Raw genomic sequence first — 17,915 nt, forward strand, 5'->3', positions numbered from 1 at the left:
TCGATTTTCCTTTAAAAAAATCTTAAACTAGCAAGCGAAAGACATGAATGTAAACCATGTTCCATCCATGCCTTTAACTTAGACCTTAAGGTAGCGAATTGTCGAGTTATCATTAAAAAGGATTGGTTAAACTAGACTGGCGCTAATGCAATCATAAAATAGACAAGTGATGGGGCGGGGGAAAAACGAGAGGCACCACATGTTTCAGTCAATTACCCATTGCTCCCTGCTGCCTCAGAGGAGCTACCGAAGTAGACCTGTACTGGCAGACTGACCAAGAGAATATGTAACAAGCTGAAGCGTGTAGTTTCCACGTGCATGTCTTTCTATATACCAACCCGTGTCCGTATAATTTCTAGTATAGACCCCCAGGGAAAGGACGAACTCAGCCAATCGATGATTCCACTTGCTTCTATCACCGACTAGATAATCATAGACCTAACATCCTATGTATTTTTTTGTCCCTGATTTTTGAGGTGCTAGCACCCCATTATCATTTTAGTGTCACCGCCAATATTACCAGCGAAGTCTCAAAGCAGATTGCAACGCTGCGAGTTTTCCGAATTACAATTAAAATGGAAGAAAATATATATTTTCTGCAGCAACATATTTTTTGTAAATAGCATTTTCGCTTATTATTGAAATTATAGGGATAAATAAGCAGCATAATTTAATGGGACACCTTATATGTTGGGTGGTATGGTAGGAATATTTTCTCGTTTGCCTGAACTATCAGCGTGAAAAGAATACGTTTCCTACGTCCACCGCTCAAAAATCGCAGAGGACGCTCGAAAAACAGTGGTTTCTTGAGCCGTCGGTATTTCAGAACGTGAGACACGGAAGTCCATTGAATGTCCAGTCTATGTTGTATACTCGTCTGTGCTTCTACCAAGAGAAGCAGAGGTAACTTCCTTACCAGAGATGAGGAACAAGTATTGAGAAAGGAAGCTAAGAAATGACAAGTCGGCAACTGTACTTGTCAACAGACGTGATGTGTTTGCACCCTTAGGATGAAAATACACTGTTATCATGTTACAGGAACTCGCGTTACATACTATAGCAAATCCATAGCGCGAGCCAAGGTTTTTCCCTTGTTTTAGACCCATTTTGCTATAATATGAAACAAATTTGCTGTAGTGTGTAACGTAAGCTCACGTGACACGACAAGAATGTGTTCGTACCCCAAATGTCCTGTCATATACTCGTCTGTGGTAAGGGGAAAAAGAAAAGAAAAATATTTATAATATTAAAATTAATAATAGTATAGTATAATAGCAGACTAAGTATTTTAGTACACATGTCCATAATTTTTCACCTTTTTCTTCTTGTGAGACTCTAGTATCCCATTATCATTTGTGTGATAATCGCACTATTCAAACATGCTCGATTCCTCTGTTTGGATTGTGAAAATATAAACAACGACGAAGTTCTATCGATGATATAAATACTTCTCGAGGTCGACAAATTTCTTATTCGCTCTGAAGCCTCCAGAGGGTGCAGACACACCTAACAAAGGATTCGTTGCTCTCAAGAAAGCTTCCCTGATCACTGGTACCAATATTTTTATTTCGCAATAAAACAGGAGATTCTTTGCTTTCTGTTAAAAATTAGATTCCTACCATAATTGGCACTATAATACATTTCTATAAACATTGGTAACTTTGCGAATAACACATGACTACATGACATGCAAATAACAATAAATCTCTAAAGACCCAGAGAATACTGTTAATAATTACATTTACTTTCATACCTGATGATATACTTATTCTTATGTTTATTTTATGCTTACATTTTTTCTTTTTACGTTATCAACAGTTGATATATATATTTCCTAGATTTTTTGTAGTCGATATTTCTCTGAGCGTGATCGAGCTTCCACACTAATTATAGAGTTAACGATAGATCTAAGGTACATGACTATAACACTCCAATGTTTTTCACTATCCAAATTATTCAAACGTTTTATGGCGTAGAAAATTTCTTCTCTCAAATTAAATTCAAATGTTGAAAAAATTGTCAGATGTACTATAACATATCATACCTTACAACATACGTCTTTCCCAAATTCGTAACATGAATATTCTGAACCATACATACAAATTCTTATGTCAAAAATTTTGATTGTAATCTTTGGATCTGAGCATGCCTGAGCATCAAAAGGATAAGAATGAAATTATTATTATTTGAAGACGTTGGCAAAAGAAAATCGACAAGATAGTCGACTCTATCGCGGTAATATTGATTTTTCTTCTCATTTGTTACAACACAGCGATCCAGCTGCGGTAAAAGTGGGGACTCCACTCTCACTGTTCACCGGCCGAGGTGCCTCCGCCTCTCTCGATTCCTTTTTGAAACGTTCAACACCGCGAGTTCGTTTCTCCCGCTTACTGGCGGAGGTCGATTGGCGGAAGAAAAGATAAAGTGACCTTTGGAATTCATTGCAACGACTTCCAACCTATCCAGAATGCAGACCGAATACAAGAATATGGAGAACTCCTTCAGGAACCTCACCTGCAATCAACTTTATGTGCCTTCTGCAATAGAGCACATAGAAAGTAAGTCTAATCTCTTTACTTTTGCGAAACCATTCACTTAAAAGTGATTTCCTGTTAATAGTAGCCACCTTACTCCTGTCCTGATCGATTTATCAATATTATAATATTTAGTTGTCAGTATTGTCGTTTATATTAAGCTAAATTTTTTGGATCCTATGTTCTGCTTTCAATTCTCGCTTATTTTAATTCTATTTTTAAGTTTTGCTTCATAGCTAAAAAAATATTTGGCTTAACTGAAGATATGAATCGTGCTAGGTGGGTTTATGGAAAGTCGTGAGTGTTTGCTTGGAGAGCGTGTTTGCTGTTACAGTGGTTACGTATCAACCTGCCACCACCATTCGTAGAAAGTAAGATAGGAATTCCGAGGCATCCTCGTGCTTGTATCGAGACGAGTTCGCATTAAGACTTCTTTTATAACGATTAACTGTTCACCGCTAAATTCTGAAAAGCATGAAATTAACATAGCATTGAGCCACGTGTTTTTGTGGAAACTGTTCATTTCTTATCCTCTCAAGAAATGAGAAATAATCCGTGAAATCGTAATTGTTTCCCTCCACAGTAGCTGATTAGACAGGTGTTAATCTTAAGTAATTTCTATGAAAGCATTTGACATCTATCCCTCGCGTGCTCCAATCCATGGCGCCTGCGCAGACGCGATTAGTTCGGTGAAAGTCTTGTTCCTCTGCTCGTAGTATGTAGAGTTCGCTATATTTAACGAAAAACTCGTTGAACGTCCACGAAAACGATTATTGTGTAATACGAAAGTAATAATCTTGCGTGTCCAGGCATTTTTCAGGCTTCTTCCAGGAAGGGGTAGGATACTATAATTATTCGAACCGCGATTTATAAAATTCAGAGATTACAGCATGTGACTTAAATTTGGAAATGTCAACAGAGATGCTTCTTTTATTGTAACCAAGGAAAAAAAAACTGAAATTTATTCCCATAGATTGGTGTGAAACTGGTTTCGTATTTACATGAATTATTCAGTACCAGCTTTACAGAAAAAAAGTACCGCTGGCATAAAATACAGGAACATGATCTATTCGTTATAGCACCTCTAGGCTGCCAAATTACACACCTTTCTCTCTTACGCACGATGGTCTAGTAAGAACTGGTACCTTGAATGTCTTTCTTTCCAAGACATTCCAAGGTTCCAAGGTTCTTTGGAACCTTGAGAATAAGCAAGAAGTTTTTCAAATGAAAGACTAAACAAAATTAGAAGAAATTCTTAACGTCAATTAAATAAGCATTTACTATAAAGCGATCTTTTGCTGAGATAAATTTCGTCCTCGGAGAAGTTGGACAAGGCAATCTTCTTTTGCTTCAGATCCTTGCGTTACAATATAAACGAATGCAATTTCTTCTGCAACACAAATGCATAACACGATACTAAATCAATTTTAGTCCTTACCTGGTATGAGGTAGTCACAGAATTTTCACTTCCCCATTTACAATATTAATTGTGTAAAATATCAGTGAATTACTTATAGATAACAATAAACTAAAAAATTGTGAACTCTTTGCTTACTATTATTACTAATTTTTAATAATAGAATAGCAGCAACTGTATCACATTATGTTGTAATACTGACACTATATTAGTTAAGGGTTAAATTTATTTACATTCTAGTACTCTTAATTGCACGAAAAGAGAATTTTTACATTCCTTTGTTCCGTACTTCTGTACAGTTTTGCACAATCCCTATTACGCAAGAAAGCAATTATCTGGTAAAAATGTATGGGCTGATCGAGCAATCCTGACCTACCGTACAATACTCCTCTGTTGCCTTTCGTAAATATACTTTGTACACTGTACTTCCTATCAGAACGATACTGTCAAGTTCCACAATGCACACCCAGGTCATTTACCCCTGTTTTCCACCTTTAATCGAACAGTATCATCGCTTCCGCAACGATGCGTATCCGTGACGCAACATATGCATTGCGGAAATAATATTTGCGTCGGCTGATAAACATTCCTGTAACGATTATTGTTAGCAATCGCGGGAAAACATAGAAGACTTTTATAGACACTGTAAATAGTTTGGCGAACAGGAGTTTTCCCAACTTCCTTGAGGGAAACATTCTATGCTGTCTAGAATGTACATTAATTTTCTGTTTTTTTCAGGCTTGGGCGCCTTTAGCATTGGTTTGCTAACTTCCGGCGCGATTCTGTCCACATTGACTTTGTACTTCGCCGTGGACGCGTGTCACAATATTTTCTACCAAAAAGAGTCAAAGCTGTACAAGACCAGCAGCATCATGATCCTCTTAGTGTACCCTGTTGCTAGTGTGTGCAGCCTGACAGCGATTGGGATACCAAGGTGAGACCGTGACAGCGAAACAATTAATGTTCACGGAATAATAAAATTCCCCGTGCTTCCTGTAAGACTGCTAATCGCTCGTGATGCAGATCGCTTACAGACCTTCACTTTTTTGAGTACAAATCCTAGTGGCTCGAGGTTACACGTGACGAAATGTTGCGTCATACTCGAGATAAAAATCGAAGATAATCGTCGAACTATTAAAAACGAGACAAGGCAGTGTCGTCCTGTTGACGAGAGACTGGGCGACGAGCTGAACCAGAAAATTCACTTAAGGGACGCGAGAGAAGGCGGAAACGCGATCAAGTGTCGTCCAAAGGCGAAACAAAGGGTCGTCCCTTTGAGACAGTTTTTAACGACGATGAGAACAGACGGAGAAACTCGGTCCAGCTCGACTAATGATCTTGATTTCCCAAGATAGTCCCTGGGACCGTGTCACACCTGCGCCGCTGATGCCCAAAATTTGATCGGTTCTGCTGATAACCGAGACCACGGTGAAATAGTGACATGGAAATTCCATCGCCGTGAAAGCCTATTGATATTTTCAACGTGTCTCTCAAACAGCTCTGCTGTTTATCACCGAAAGGGGATTCTTACTTTTTTACAGGTTGTTATCATTTAATCGTTTCTAGGACCCAGCTGCTATCAGAGGCCGTGACCCAAATCTTCCTCACGATATCTCTCTACCGGCTCTATCTGCTACTCGTCTACTTGGGTCGCAAAAAGGTCACGAAGTCACCACAGTTAATGCTCAGAGTGGGCCCCTGTTGCTGCTGGCCCTGTCTGCCCTTTCCAGATCTCGAAATGACCGACGCCAATTTGTCCTGGCTCCGGCTAGTGGTCCTTCAGCTCCCTATTATCCAGGTTATTTCTTCTTCTCTAGCCCTTCGGTTTCAGCTATTCTTCCCACGTTGAAGGTGCCTTTATAATTATTTACCTCGGAGGTAGACGCAAGTTGTTCAATGAGGCACCGTTTGTATTGATAGGATGAAGAAAGTTCGAGTCCCTGCTGAGAGATTATGCCACAGGCCTTTCTTCATTAATTTCAGGGGCTGACTTACTGCATATTCCTGTTCATGTCGATAGAAGAGCCGACCCTGGCCACTCAATATGGCTTCTGCCTTCAGCCGACCTCGGTGGCTAGCATACTTCTGGGAATATACGGGCTGACCATTACTGTGAAGAGTCTGCAGGAAGTCGCTCCAGGTAAGAATCGTGTATGCCTAATTAAGAGGAAGGATCCCCTCGTATAATCTGTTCCTGCTATCTGCCGCCCCGTTGCACGAAATTACCCAAACACGCGACCACAAAGCAATTTTCTGCGTCGCCAGAGTTTCCCTTAGCTTTACCTCCTCGTGTACCCCAATGTGATCAGAATCAAAGTCTAAAAGCACCGAAAAGCTATGCGGTTGTCAAACGATTGCCAAGGAGATCCACAAAATTACTTATTCCTGAAGAGAACCATCAATTGTACGGGCTCAAAATTCAAGAAAAGTATCGGCTTGCTCGGGAAATGTAAGCTGGAACAGACCCTCCTGAGCGAAACGCTGGCAATTACCCAGCAAGGGACCACACAAGCAACGCGCGACAGGAAGCAATTTCCAAGGTCCTGGAAAGCCCCATTGTCCCCCCTGCCGAAAGCGTTAATGGATATATACACGATTTTCTGACCTGTGGTCGTCTTCACAGAGGCCAAACTCGACCGCAAGGCCGCGGTGTCCCAGTTGGTGCTGCTGTTTTCGAAGCTGCAGGCGTTCATTGTCAAAAGCTTGCCGCAAACGGGCCTCTTCCCATGTAATCCGCCAATTACGCCGCAGATCTACGCCAATGGTAATCCTCCTCCAAAAGAAATAGCATAACAAATGGACGCGGGCCTTGAGAAACGTGAACCCTGCTTTTGAGTCTTTCAATATTTTAAAGAGGAATACGCTTATTGAATCTGCCTAATGATAACCCTGTGGACTTCATTCAAGAGCTTCCTTCAGTCTTCGCGATTCAATTCAAAACGTTATTCAAGGCTCGTGAATGTAGACTGTTACCTGTCCGTCTGGCGACAGGTAACAGAAGGTCGTTACATTTCCATGCGCGCCGAGATAAAAGGAAACGGTCACTGTTACTTTCCGCCGCACGAATTTCAGTTACCTACAACGCCCTGATGCTAATCGAGATGCTGCTGCTCTGCTACGCCGCGAGGTACGTTTATTACGTCGACCTGGAAACGGAGGAAAGCACGTCGGTCGAGGCGACAGATCGGCTGAAAGACAAGGCTGCAGAGCAGATCTCAACGAATAACAACGAGGCCGCCAGGCAACCAACCGCGTGAGACTCTTTCGAAGGTCCGATTTTTGTCTTGCAGTACTGTGGGCCTGAATCGTGCTTTGGACTCTGGAGTCCTGGACTACCTCGTGCACTCGCGAAAAAATCCTATATCACTTTGTCGATTCGTGAACGAGACTATGTCTTCGTAAGTCTGATAATAAGTGAGCTTGAGGAAATGTAGATGTACAGTAGATTTGTGATTGTCCTATTATTCTTACGTTTTTTGTATAACTGTAAATTTAAGTCATTTGATAAAGTACTGATTAGGTAGTAGCGGAGGACTTTGTTATCCAATGTGGACTAATGTGTTAACAAAGTTGACAAAGTAATGTGAACGTAGTTTACAATGACCTATTAGCAATTTATAGGGAGTTGTTATAGTAATTAATAAAAGTGAATACGTAATGGTCATTCTATTTGCCACGTTGTTATACATTATTTTACTAAATTGTGAGACTTTTGTCTTTTGAGTAACCTTTTTAGTGAGCGTTAGAGGGACACAAGGCCCTACCTCCAATTTCTTTATCAAGGATACTGTAAGGGGATCCACCCCCAACTACCACTATCGTCAAGTGACCAAACAAGGACTAATTAGCCCTCATTCACAAAAGAATTCCACTAGGGTGGATTGAAAATTCATCTAGCTTCTTAATTACCACCTTAATTTCCTAGCTGCAAGGAGTTTTATCCTGGGCTGAATTAAAAGGGAATGAGCCATGCACAATTTACCCTTTGCAACCCAAGCCGAGAAGCCTTCTCAGCAGCACCTGAGGTTCAAGATCATCTTTCCAGGCATCGAAATCTCTCGCGAGGAGACAAGTATCAGAACAACCATGCGTCTCCATCGTCGTTTCAACAGCCGTCACGACGCATTATCGAAACACAGCGGATGCTTGACCAGATGACTTGCAAGCTGTGTCTTTCGAAACGGAAAGAAGATTGGATGGGGCACTCGAGCGCCTCGAGAAGACCGAAGAAGCTCTCCTGCTAACGTGACGCTCCCTCTCCAGATGGATCGTAAAAAAAGTGCATCCTTAACAACGAAATACTAGGCGCACAATCTGTGATGCATAATTATCACCATCGTCTTAAGATAATGGGTTAGAGAATAAAGTACGTACTTCCTTCAACCTATACTCGAAATTCCAAGACTGAATTTTGCTGAAAAATTGTCCTCCTTCAAGCTTCAACTGCATCTTCACAAAGGAAAGGGACAACAAATTTACCAACTTTAAATGCCTGCAGTCCCACTATGCAACTTCAATACGATTCTCGTCCTCCCATTTATAAACAGTTTATTGTTTACATTCTGCTCTATGGTAAGACCGATAGAGGATGTTGACGCACGTGCAGCTGTATGAGATTCTTCATCAGGATGCAAAGGACGGTAGCCGTCCTGGCATAGGAGCGTTAAGTCAAAAAATCAACATTAAACCGAAGGGTCGTGCGTGGCGGGAGTTCTTAAAAAGCCCTTTGCAGGACCAATGAATTCTTTGACGCAGATGCCCAGGTCGATGGTCGAATAGCGTCACGAAGTGCATGGCTTCACCTTTTCATCCCTGACGGGAAAACGTGCCACGGTTCCGTGGATTTATCGAACTAAATCGCTCGAGGCTTCCAAGGTGCAAGGTAGAAGGAAGCCGATACCGTGAGGAATTTAATACAGCTGCTTTTCTATAACCGCGCGTTACAAGCTAATATTCTAATCCATTTTTAGGGATCCGAAAACCTGACATTTCGCCACACCACGGAACGTGTTAACGCTAGGTGATTCAGACCTGGAGGATGAAGCAGGAAAGTTGATTAATTAGATAGACCTCGGGTCTGACTAATGTCCTACATTGAGCCAAACGAAAACAGCTCGAGTGGTAGGCTTAAAATAAAACAGGGCGGCGAAATAAACCCTGAAATTCGAAGACGCGCCGAGAAGACGTCTCCTCGAAGCGACGACGTCGGGGAGAATTATCACCGTTGTGCATCAGGAAGTGTCTTCTTACATTCGGGACGGCACGCCGATTTTTCACGTTCCACGTTTCCACCTCGGACGATCGATTGTCGCCAGGGTGTTCCTTGGCGAGGGTGCTCGTGAGAGGAAAGAACGATATTAATATTCCGATAACGTGTCCAGACATATTAAGTGTCTTTGTTTCACTGGTCCCGCCACCAAGGGAAGATGAACGTCCGCGAGATAAGAACTTCCACGAAGATGCCTCCCTTCTGCTTTGTTATTCCTCCTGGCCAGCGGAGTCTCTACCAACGCAGTCAGTCCCGCATCTATTATTATAGAACGTGCCGAGTTTCACGATGCAGCACAAAGTGAAACCGGCCGCGCTTTCGTTCGGTGAATCGTAACGGGTCGCGACCTACTTAGCATACGTGACTTCGAGAGCTCTGCGCTTGGCCAGATAAGGCGATAGGGGCGTGAACTTTTCCAATAGTCAAATTGTTCTTTCCACTTTGTGGTTTGATGGGATTGGAATCTTGTTACACGTTTTCGAGAATTGTGCATTAAGTTAAACCATGAACTCAGGAAAACACTTGAGATTTGGGGATTGTAGTAAGAACTCCATATTAATATAAAGGAGATTGTAATTTTTCTAAGCTTATAAACTATATTTGCAACTGACCAAATTAGACCATTTAGCGAATAAGGGGAGATAGTAATGACTCTGTATTAGTGAAGTACTATATTAAGAGACAGTAACAAGGAGAACACAGTCTGACTCTTTTCAATTTTAGCCTCTTGTAGGTAGCAAAGTAGATCTATAGGTTCAGTTTAGGTGCAGATTGTGTAAGTCGAGGTCCTTGATATAGGTCCAGGCTTTATATTGCAAAAGTACATAAAAATGTGAAAAGTATCAAGTAATCGGTGAGATGACAGTGAACGTTACTGTATCCTTTAGTTTTAGGGAAACAATTAATAGAAGATTAAGAGAATCTGAAAAATGTAGCACAACTTGTCCTAAAAAGTTGACCTCTTGCAGCTAGCAACAGAAGCTTGCTAAAATCCTGCAATAGTTCATCAAAATGGGAGCAGGACTAGTTGGCTGGCAGCTTCCTGAAAAGAAAAGACGAGCTACTTCGCAATTTCTCAGAAAGCCCCCTAATTTTAACGAACATCAACCCATAGCAACGTAGACAAAGAGGAACCGAAGAAGGAAGGGACGAAATCATCAAGACGGGTCAGACGGGACGTAATCGCGATTTCCATCCACGAATCCTCTTCTTGTCGAGCGGCCCGCTCGACCATAGAGCGAGAGGACACCGTAAAACGGTTATCTGAGCGCGAGGGGAATGTTACACGCCGTTCCAAAGCTTGTACCGCGTGCCCTCTCATTTTTTGAGCGATTCGAGGGTCCGTCGTCTACCTGCAACATGGCCCACCGACCCTACAAGCTGCTCTGCCCCTCTTTCCCTCCGACGATCTTTATCCAGCCTCGATTCTCCTTTCTTCCTTTTCCTTTCATCGCAGACCCTTTTCCCGGGACCGTGATCACGATCGAGCTTCATGTAATAGATTTAACAGTTTCGTTCGGGTCGGGATCGGTTTAAGGGGTGAAAAAAATCTGTCTGGGACTCGCACGCAGTCTCCGATTGTGTGAACCGCGGTTCTTCGACGGGGTGGAGGGCACTCTTCACGGTTGTTACGTCGGCTTTCTTCTTATGTATCCGATGGGACTCTACTCGGGGAACTTTTCGTGGTTGGTCGACCGTCTATTATTTTATTACGCCATTACGCTGTCTGGATGCAGGCCGTTCGGATGATCGGCGGGCTAAGGGTGCACTTAATCAGTTTTCTGTTTTTATGCCCCATTAGCTATAAGAAATGTGACACTAGCGCGCGCATATTCGATCTTTAGAGGCAATAATCAGCCTCGTGTATTTAGCAGAAGGCAACAAGCATGTTTCGTGTTTACCAAATGATACGGTTGCTCCACCTTCGCTTCTTCCGTATCAGCCGCGTTGACGGCGAATGAAGGGATTACCTTTAAGTATCGGGCATCAAGGGGTCATTTGGGAATCGCGTCGTAATTCCCAAATTGTTGATTGGTAATCTTCAGCGGAGCTAATTAAGGCACCGGCCCCGGGATCCAGAGGTCCAAATTGTTTTCTATCCCCCCCTGTCCCGACTAGATAGCCTTGAGAGTCCTCCTTTAACGTCCAACAGAGATGAGTAAAAAAGAGACGCGACTAGGCACCGCGCGACCTAATGAGCCGGCTCGGCGGGCTCTTAACATAATTATCTTTATGATTTACAATAAACGTTGACTAGTTAGCGGGTGCTTTTTCGTCGCTGCAGTCGCGGGCAATTTATGGCCGGCCGATGAGTTTTACGAGTCGCTCGCGAACGCGCGAAATAACAAGGGATCGGATGAAATATTCACTAATTAATTGGCAATTTTTTACATCTGCCAGTAATAGAAGCGCTTAACTTTCCAGACGAATGTTCGCAAGACTAGACAACCGAAATTCGAAACTAACCTCTTGGAAGTCTATTGTTCCCATGAGACCCTAATTTCTTGAACCTATAGTCTCTTCACTTTTTCTTGAAAAGCTCGAGAAAATCTGGCATGTCCAGTCAATCGTAGCAATAAGAATACAGCATTGTTCATCGAAGGCGTGAAACCCATTCAGAAGGGAACTCGAAAATCATCGAAGAAAGAACCATTTGTTTTCTTTCCTCTGTCTAGCCGACTTTACCACCCAGCAGGCCCTAAAACTCCCATAAACACTCGCGATAAAAGGGCTTGACCCGCGGAGAGCCTCGACTTTGAGCCAATGCTGAAGAATATCTTCGAAAATCGTCTCCTTGACACTACAGTGCTGTGATCACTTTAATGGCTCGCAATAACTACTTGGAGACGAAGGAATTGTCGCATGCTGCCACTCGAGCAGAGAGCTCAGCTCTGCTCGAGTCCCAACAGACACTCGAGTAAAGTCGCGATATTTTTTCAATCGCTTCCTTCGAGATCAGCTGCAGGAAATTCGAAGGAAACTGCTATGGAGTCCTGCAGGTCCTTAAGGAGAGCGCGTGGCCATCTGCCCGCCACCGAGAAATCGGAAAACGCTTTTCGAGATCGTCGACATATGGCACGCGGGCCTCAACTTATCTTGAGCAGAAAACATGGAGGGGCTTGGCCGTATCTGTTGAAAATGTAGTGAGGGAGGAGACGGAGGCGTTTGCCCCGACGTAGGGATAAATTGGAATCTGAAGCGGAAACTGGAACAAAGAAATAGGGATATGTAGGTATATTTGAATTCGAGATTTGTAATGGTTATTATAAATATAATAGGTTCAAGATTGAGAGAATTAATAAAATATATGAAAAATTTTAAGTACTTCAAATTTTTAAATTTATGAGACTTTGTGTATTTTTAATTTTTGAAACATTACATTTATAAATTCTCGGATTTCTTGGTAATATATATTTTCAAATTTTACACTTTCTGGGACTGAGTATCTAAATCTATAAACTTTTAAAAGTACATATTTTTAAATATTGAGATTTTCATAGGTTCCAGATTTTCAATTTTTACAGGTTTAAAATTGTTAACTTTCTCTAGGGTTTAAATTTCTAAATTTTCAAATATTTGAATTATGCATAAATTTTCAACTGTCCAAATGTTTGAATATTTAAATTCTCCAATAATCAATTTTTAATTTTCAAGTATTCAGATTTTGAAATTTTTAATGTTACACATTTTCAAATATTCAAATGTTTCAGAGTTCGAATTTTTAATTAATCACATTGCGCAAATATTCAAACCTTTAAAAATTTCAAGCTCCAAGTATTAAAATTTCTAAATATTCAAACTCTTAAATATTGAAAAATCATGAATAGATTCCAGAATCACTATTTATTAAAAACTTTTTTATTTAATCTGTGATTCAGACATCTATCACCAGCGGTTGCAGTATCATCTTGTTCCATAAATAATGTCTCATAGGGATGCTCAAACATTACTTTCTAAACTATTTTCTTCCTTTCTCAATTTTTCGAAATCCTACTTTCACTGACCAAAGAAAAATTGTTCCCTGCACAAGAAAAGCCTTTTATGAAACTTCTAGGTGCCTGGGGGGCTATCCATCACTGGCTGCAATAGTTTAGGGTCATCCCCCTCTCTTGCTAATGATCGATCATACCAGCCTGAAGCCTAAAAGGGAGACTGCTATTAGAGTAACTCGCCCCGAACTTTTACCTTACACGCGCAATGTATGGAAAATAAACACGTTATTCGACTGGTTCGTTTTTATTCCAAACAGTATCGATAGTCGTATCAAATCACGGAGGCTATTAATTAAGAGCAACGAGTACATGTGTTCAAATCGTGAGGGAAGATCTAGAAATCTGGCTCAGTCGCTTTTCAGACCCTTGTTTGCTTGAATGTGTTAACACGTTGCCACGTCAGAGAAAGGTGATAGCTATGTTTACACGATTATGGGTAATGTTAATCTATGTGATTATGAATGATGTCAGCGTTCTACTTCCTCACTTGAAAGTCTTTTCCCTGAAGTAGATATATATGCAAATGGAAGAGATCGAAGAAAGCGAATGACAGGTCATTGATTGATTACTATGCCAAGGGTTTTGAGAAGATAGACTATTAGTTTATCTCATAAATATTGTCCTTCTCTTTTTCATATAGAGGCTCACGATAAAAGAAATTTCATTGGAGCATTTTAATATCCTTAAATTAATAACAGTATTATTTTTTTCAAAGAGGATAATTTGCTAACTACTGACAGGATCATTTATACTTAAACCAAAATAATAATAATAATAAAATTATAAAAAGGAAATAACAGTATACTGTAATAATAATAATAATACCTAACAATAACTATAAGGATTTTTATACACTCTTTAAAAAAAATTATCATTTATTCTTGGTTTTCACGTCTAAAACTAATTTTCTATTTTTTTTCTATATGCTTAATCTTTTATGCATGCTTTTCTCTGAAACCTACTTATAATGTAAAAATAGGATAAGCTATCAATGTAATTGAGAAGTACTATAAATATCTGAATTAATATTTTGAGACTCAGTCAGAGATCACGTCCATATAACAATATTATTGCATTTACAATTAAATGAATATTAAGAGTTTTTGTAGGATGACCAAAAAGCTTCCTCCTACGTTTCGAATTTCCCTGGCGTGGAATTGAAGAAAACCAGAACCAGGTTCCCCCGCCGCGCTTCCGAGCGCGTTCCAGGTCTCAAGAGGAGATTGAAAAGAGTAGATCACTGGCGATCTATCATCCGAAAGGGAGCAGAAGCGTCGGCGCGAGTCAAAGTGACCGTGAATTTTCGCCATTCGGCTCGTCGGTCCTGGCCTGGGCCATTCTACCACGCGACCATATGGTCGCCGACGGCGTGGCCCATTATTTCCTACAGCCGAGTCGGGCACAAAAATGGAGGGCGGTCGGGGGGCAGGGGTAGTTGGCCCACCACGAAATTGCCCGAAAATTGGCCGTCGCTCCGGCCTGCTTCATCTTTTCCCCCGGATAATTTCATAATTTTAATTTGAATTTCAATGCAATGCTCGCGCCCCGCCAGACACGAGGCTCGCTGCGCCGTCCTTCGTAAATGAGCCTTTGAAGCGCGAATCGCATGCTAGTTCGCGGAGTTTAGCTCTCCTGGACCTAGCTCTCTGGGAGAGCCTCTCATTTAGGTGCAAAACCTGAGGAGTCCTAATTTCAGGAGGCTTAATGTCCTCCACAAATTTCTTTCGACTCTTTTTCTGATCTGCTCACGACTGCTTCCTATATCTCATTACTTTCGCTATGAAAAAGTAGGGCTATTAAAGCACTGAACGGCTATCAAAACGTGGAACTATTAAAGCACTGAGTCAGAATGCAAAAAGAAGGCGCTCGATCGAATCTTGCTTTCCCCAGCCTCTAGCCTGTTTGGGTCCCTCTCCATCCTCTCTCGACCATCGATTCCCGCTCTCTGTCTATATAAAATATGCTAAACGCCCGCGGAGGCCCGGCGCCCCCACGGAGCCCTCCCCGACGCTGTTATTTACGAATTATGAATGTTGTAAGACAGAGCATAATGATTGCGACGAGGCCTGGCCAATTTTCGCCAGTTTAAGTACCGTATCCTTAATGTGGGCCCGACCAACGCGAACCTGTGCTGGGCCTGCCTAGAAATTCCTAGGACCGATCGTCATTCGTTGCTTGAAACGAGTTCTCCGCGATTCTGATGAGGGACTGCAGCTTAGATTAATTTCTCAACAGCTGATCTTCTATTTGGGTTGATCCCTTGTCTTTCAATTTCTTTTATTGTTAGATGAAATAGTTACTTCATTATTGAGGGACATAAGAATGTAAATTAATAGTGTACTAAGAATGAGTGTTTGTCTTGAATCTATATACAAAGAATTAGCAAATCCTAACCTTAAAATGTAGTAAGTAAATGAACGAATTTTTACTAATAAGTCGTATGAAAATATCACATTATTTTTCATATATTAGATAAAACAATAACTTACTTCATATGACTAGAAACACATTACTTCATATGACTATAAAGATATTAATATGACATTAAATGATATGAAAAGCCTTGTACTGAAGATGAGAAATTTAAGTTAGCAAACCCTAACCTCGAACAATAGATAAGAAGCGAATGAATTTTTACTAATGTGTAGCATAAAAATATTACATTATCTTCCACATATCAATTTTTCCATCTCAAATAAATATAAAACGTCTTCCATCCAGCTCTCCTTAAGTCCAACCGCTTCTCATATAAATTTTCTGGCCGATTCCCAGTCCGTAGCCGCTGATTGCAGAAAAAAAGCGGCGAACATCGCTTAATATCGCGTCCCGTCTGCAATCAGACCCGTGATCCAAACCGCGGTGTTTTTGCAGCTTTCGCGTGCTTTTTACGAGGTTGCCCGAGTAACTCCCCCCTTTCGTCGGCAATTACCCCAAGCCACGACGAACACGCGGACCGCGCTCGGTTCCGGTGCGACGCGAGCGAAAACGACGATCGAAGTCCATTGAAAACGGCCCTGCGGACCGAACTCGCGTGAAACCGCGTGCATGTGAGATTATCGGGCGATATTCTTCTTCGTGAGCCATTGTGCTCCGCAAAAAGTGACCACAAGAGCACGAGGCGCGCGGGCAAACAGAAATTAATGGCGCTAAAGGTAGAACAGAGAAACAGAGAAGGAAGGATGAAGGGGATGGGGCCAATTTGGCACTGGTTCGTGAAATGAACTCAACACGCAGATCTCGGGTATGCCCTGTTTTATTTAGTTTTGGTACAGTAGTGTCCTTTTAAGCTGATCGTGACAGGCAGTTTCGCCGCTTGGACCCCAAGCACTGGTGACAGCTTATTGCGTGCATGGGTTCTATGTTGAATTTATTTAGAAAGGGCTACGGGCACTTTGAGGTCACTGCGTGTGGTATTTCTTGCAGTAGTTTAGAGTAAGATTTATGATGTGCATAAACATCTCAGAGTTCTCTAGCCAAGGTTGCGCGGGCAGGCCGAGAGCAGAGGGCCTTCCTAGCGTGAGGTTGCAAAAAGTGGTGGTCGAAGGACGGTTTTCACCTTGACCGAAAGTCAGCCGCAGGAAATTAGGTATTGCTACCGTTCAGTTGACGAGGAAAAGCCGAGGACGTCACAAAGACAGAGCCCTAGGAAACTGGGAGAGTAGCCTCTGATTTACAAGGAGCCCAGTGAAACGCGAAGGGAGAGCCCCCCTCACGCCTCCGGGCCTAAACCAGGCCCGAAAACTCGATTTGAGGTTACTGGCGTCGTAAAAGCAAGCGACAACGCCGGCTTTCACGTGATTTACGAAGGGCGCGAGGGGAAAAAATTTCGCCCGTGCCGCCGAGGGCGTCCTGGGCCCCTTAATTGCTTCTATGGTCGCGCGAGCGCGACGATTTCACTGGCTGCCTCTCAAAAACGATGGGAAGGGTGGCTGTCGTTAAATTAACGGTAGGGAAAGCGAGGAATTGATACGTGTGAAGGGTGTCGATGTGACAGAGACCCATTAAGCCTTCAAATAAGGATGGATCTTTTGAATAGACCTCGGAATTGCGCATTGTACTTTCGACACTGAATTATTGAAATGCAGATTACTTTTTACTGTACGATGAGAACGTTCTGGAGATAAAGTAATGTAATCCCACAGTGGCGATAAATCGGAACCCTGCGTGGCCCCAGGCTCCTGATTAGTGACAGTCAATAATGTAAATAGGGGAGGACTCTGAGAAACAATATTTGATTACGCGATGGAAAGGCAAGAATAAGGTACCTCCATCGGAGAAAAAGAGGACTTTGGTCAACGATGCCTACGCAGCAGCCATAAAGCCAGTGGTCCCAGCGGCCAGATAGGATGTGGCAGCGGTCGAGGGTTATAAATTTCGGTTTCGAGAATTTGTCACAGTAACATATTGGCGGATGCCTAGCCTCTGGAGAGGTAAGGTAGAAGGCTAAGTGCTCAATAGCGATTCGGGGATCCGCTGGTTACCACCTGTCCTCCTGGGGGACCCGTCCTAAGGAATCCCTTCCCCTCCTCCCCTTCTCATTCGACCACGCAGCCTCCGCACAAGGAAAACCGGCTAATGCTGATCCTTGACAATGAAAATTTGTCGCCGGCGCATTTGACGCGAAAACTGCCTTACAAAGTAGCCTGCAGTGACACCGATGGAGGCAGAACAACGCGGCGGCCTGAATTTCACGCTTTGTCGCA

The 17,915-nt window shown here is 42.2% G+C and overlaps 1 protein-coding gene across 1 annotated transcript; it reads left to right on the plus strand.

Moving 5' to 3' along the window:
- The first annotated feature begins 2,467 nt into the window (after window positions 1-2,467).
- On the plus strand, window positions 2,468-7,208 carry LOC143181749 (organic solute transporter alpha-like protein). The gene is made up of 6 exons (XM_076382328.1): window positions 2,468-2,558; window positions 4,690-4,885; window positions 5,518-5,749; window positions 5,935-6,091; window positions 6,575-6,715; window positions 7,024-7,208. The coding sequence occupies exons 1-6, from the start codon at window positions 2,468-2,470 to the stop codon at window positions 7,206-7,208; spliced, it is 1,002 nt and encodes a 333-aa protein (XP_076238443.1).
- Window positions 7,209-17,915: the final 10,707 nt, after the last annotated feature.

This window comes from Calliopsis andreniformis, chromosome 7 (assembly GCF_051401765.1).
Source record: "Calliopsis andreniformis isolate RMS-2024a chromosome 7, iyCalAndr_principal, whole genome shotgun sequence".
NCBI lineage: Eukaryota > Metazoa > Arthropoda > Insecta > Hymenoptera > Andrenidae > Calliopsis > Calliopsis andreniformis.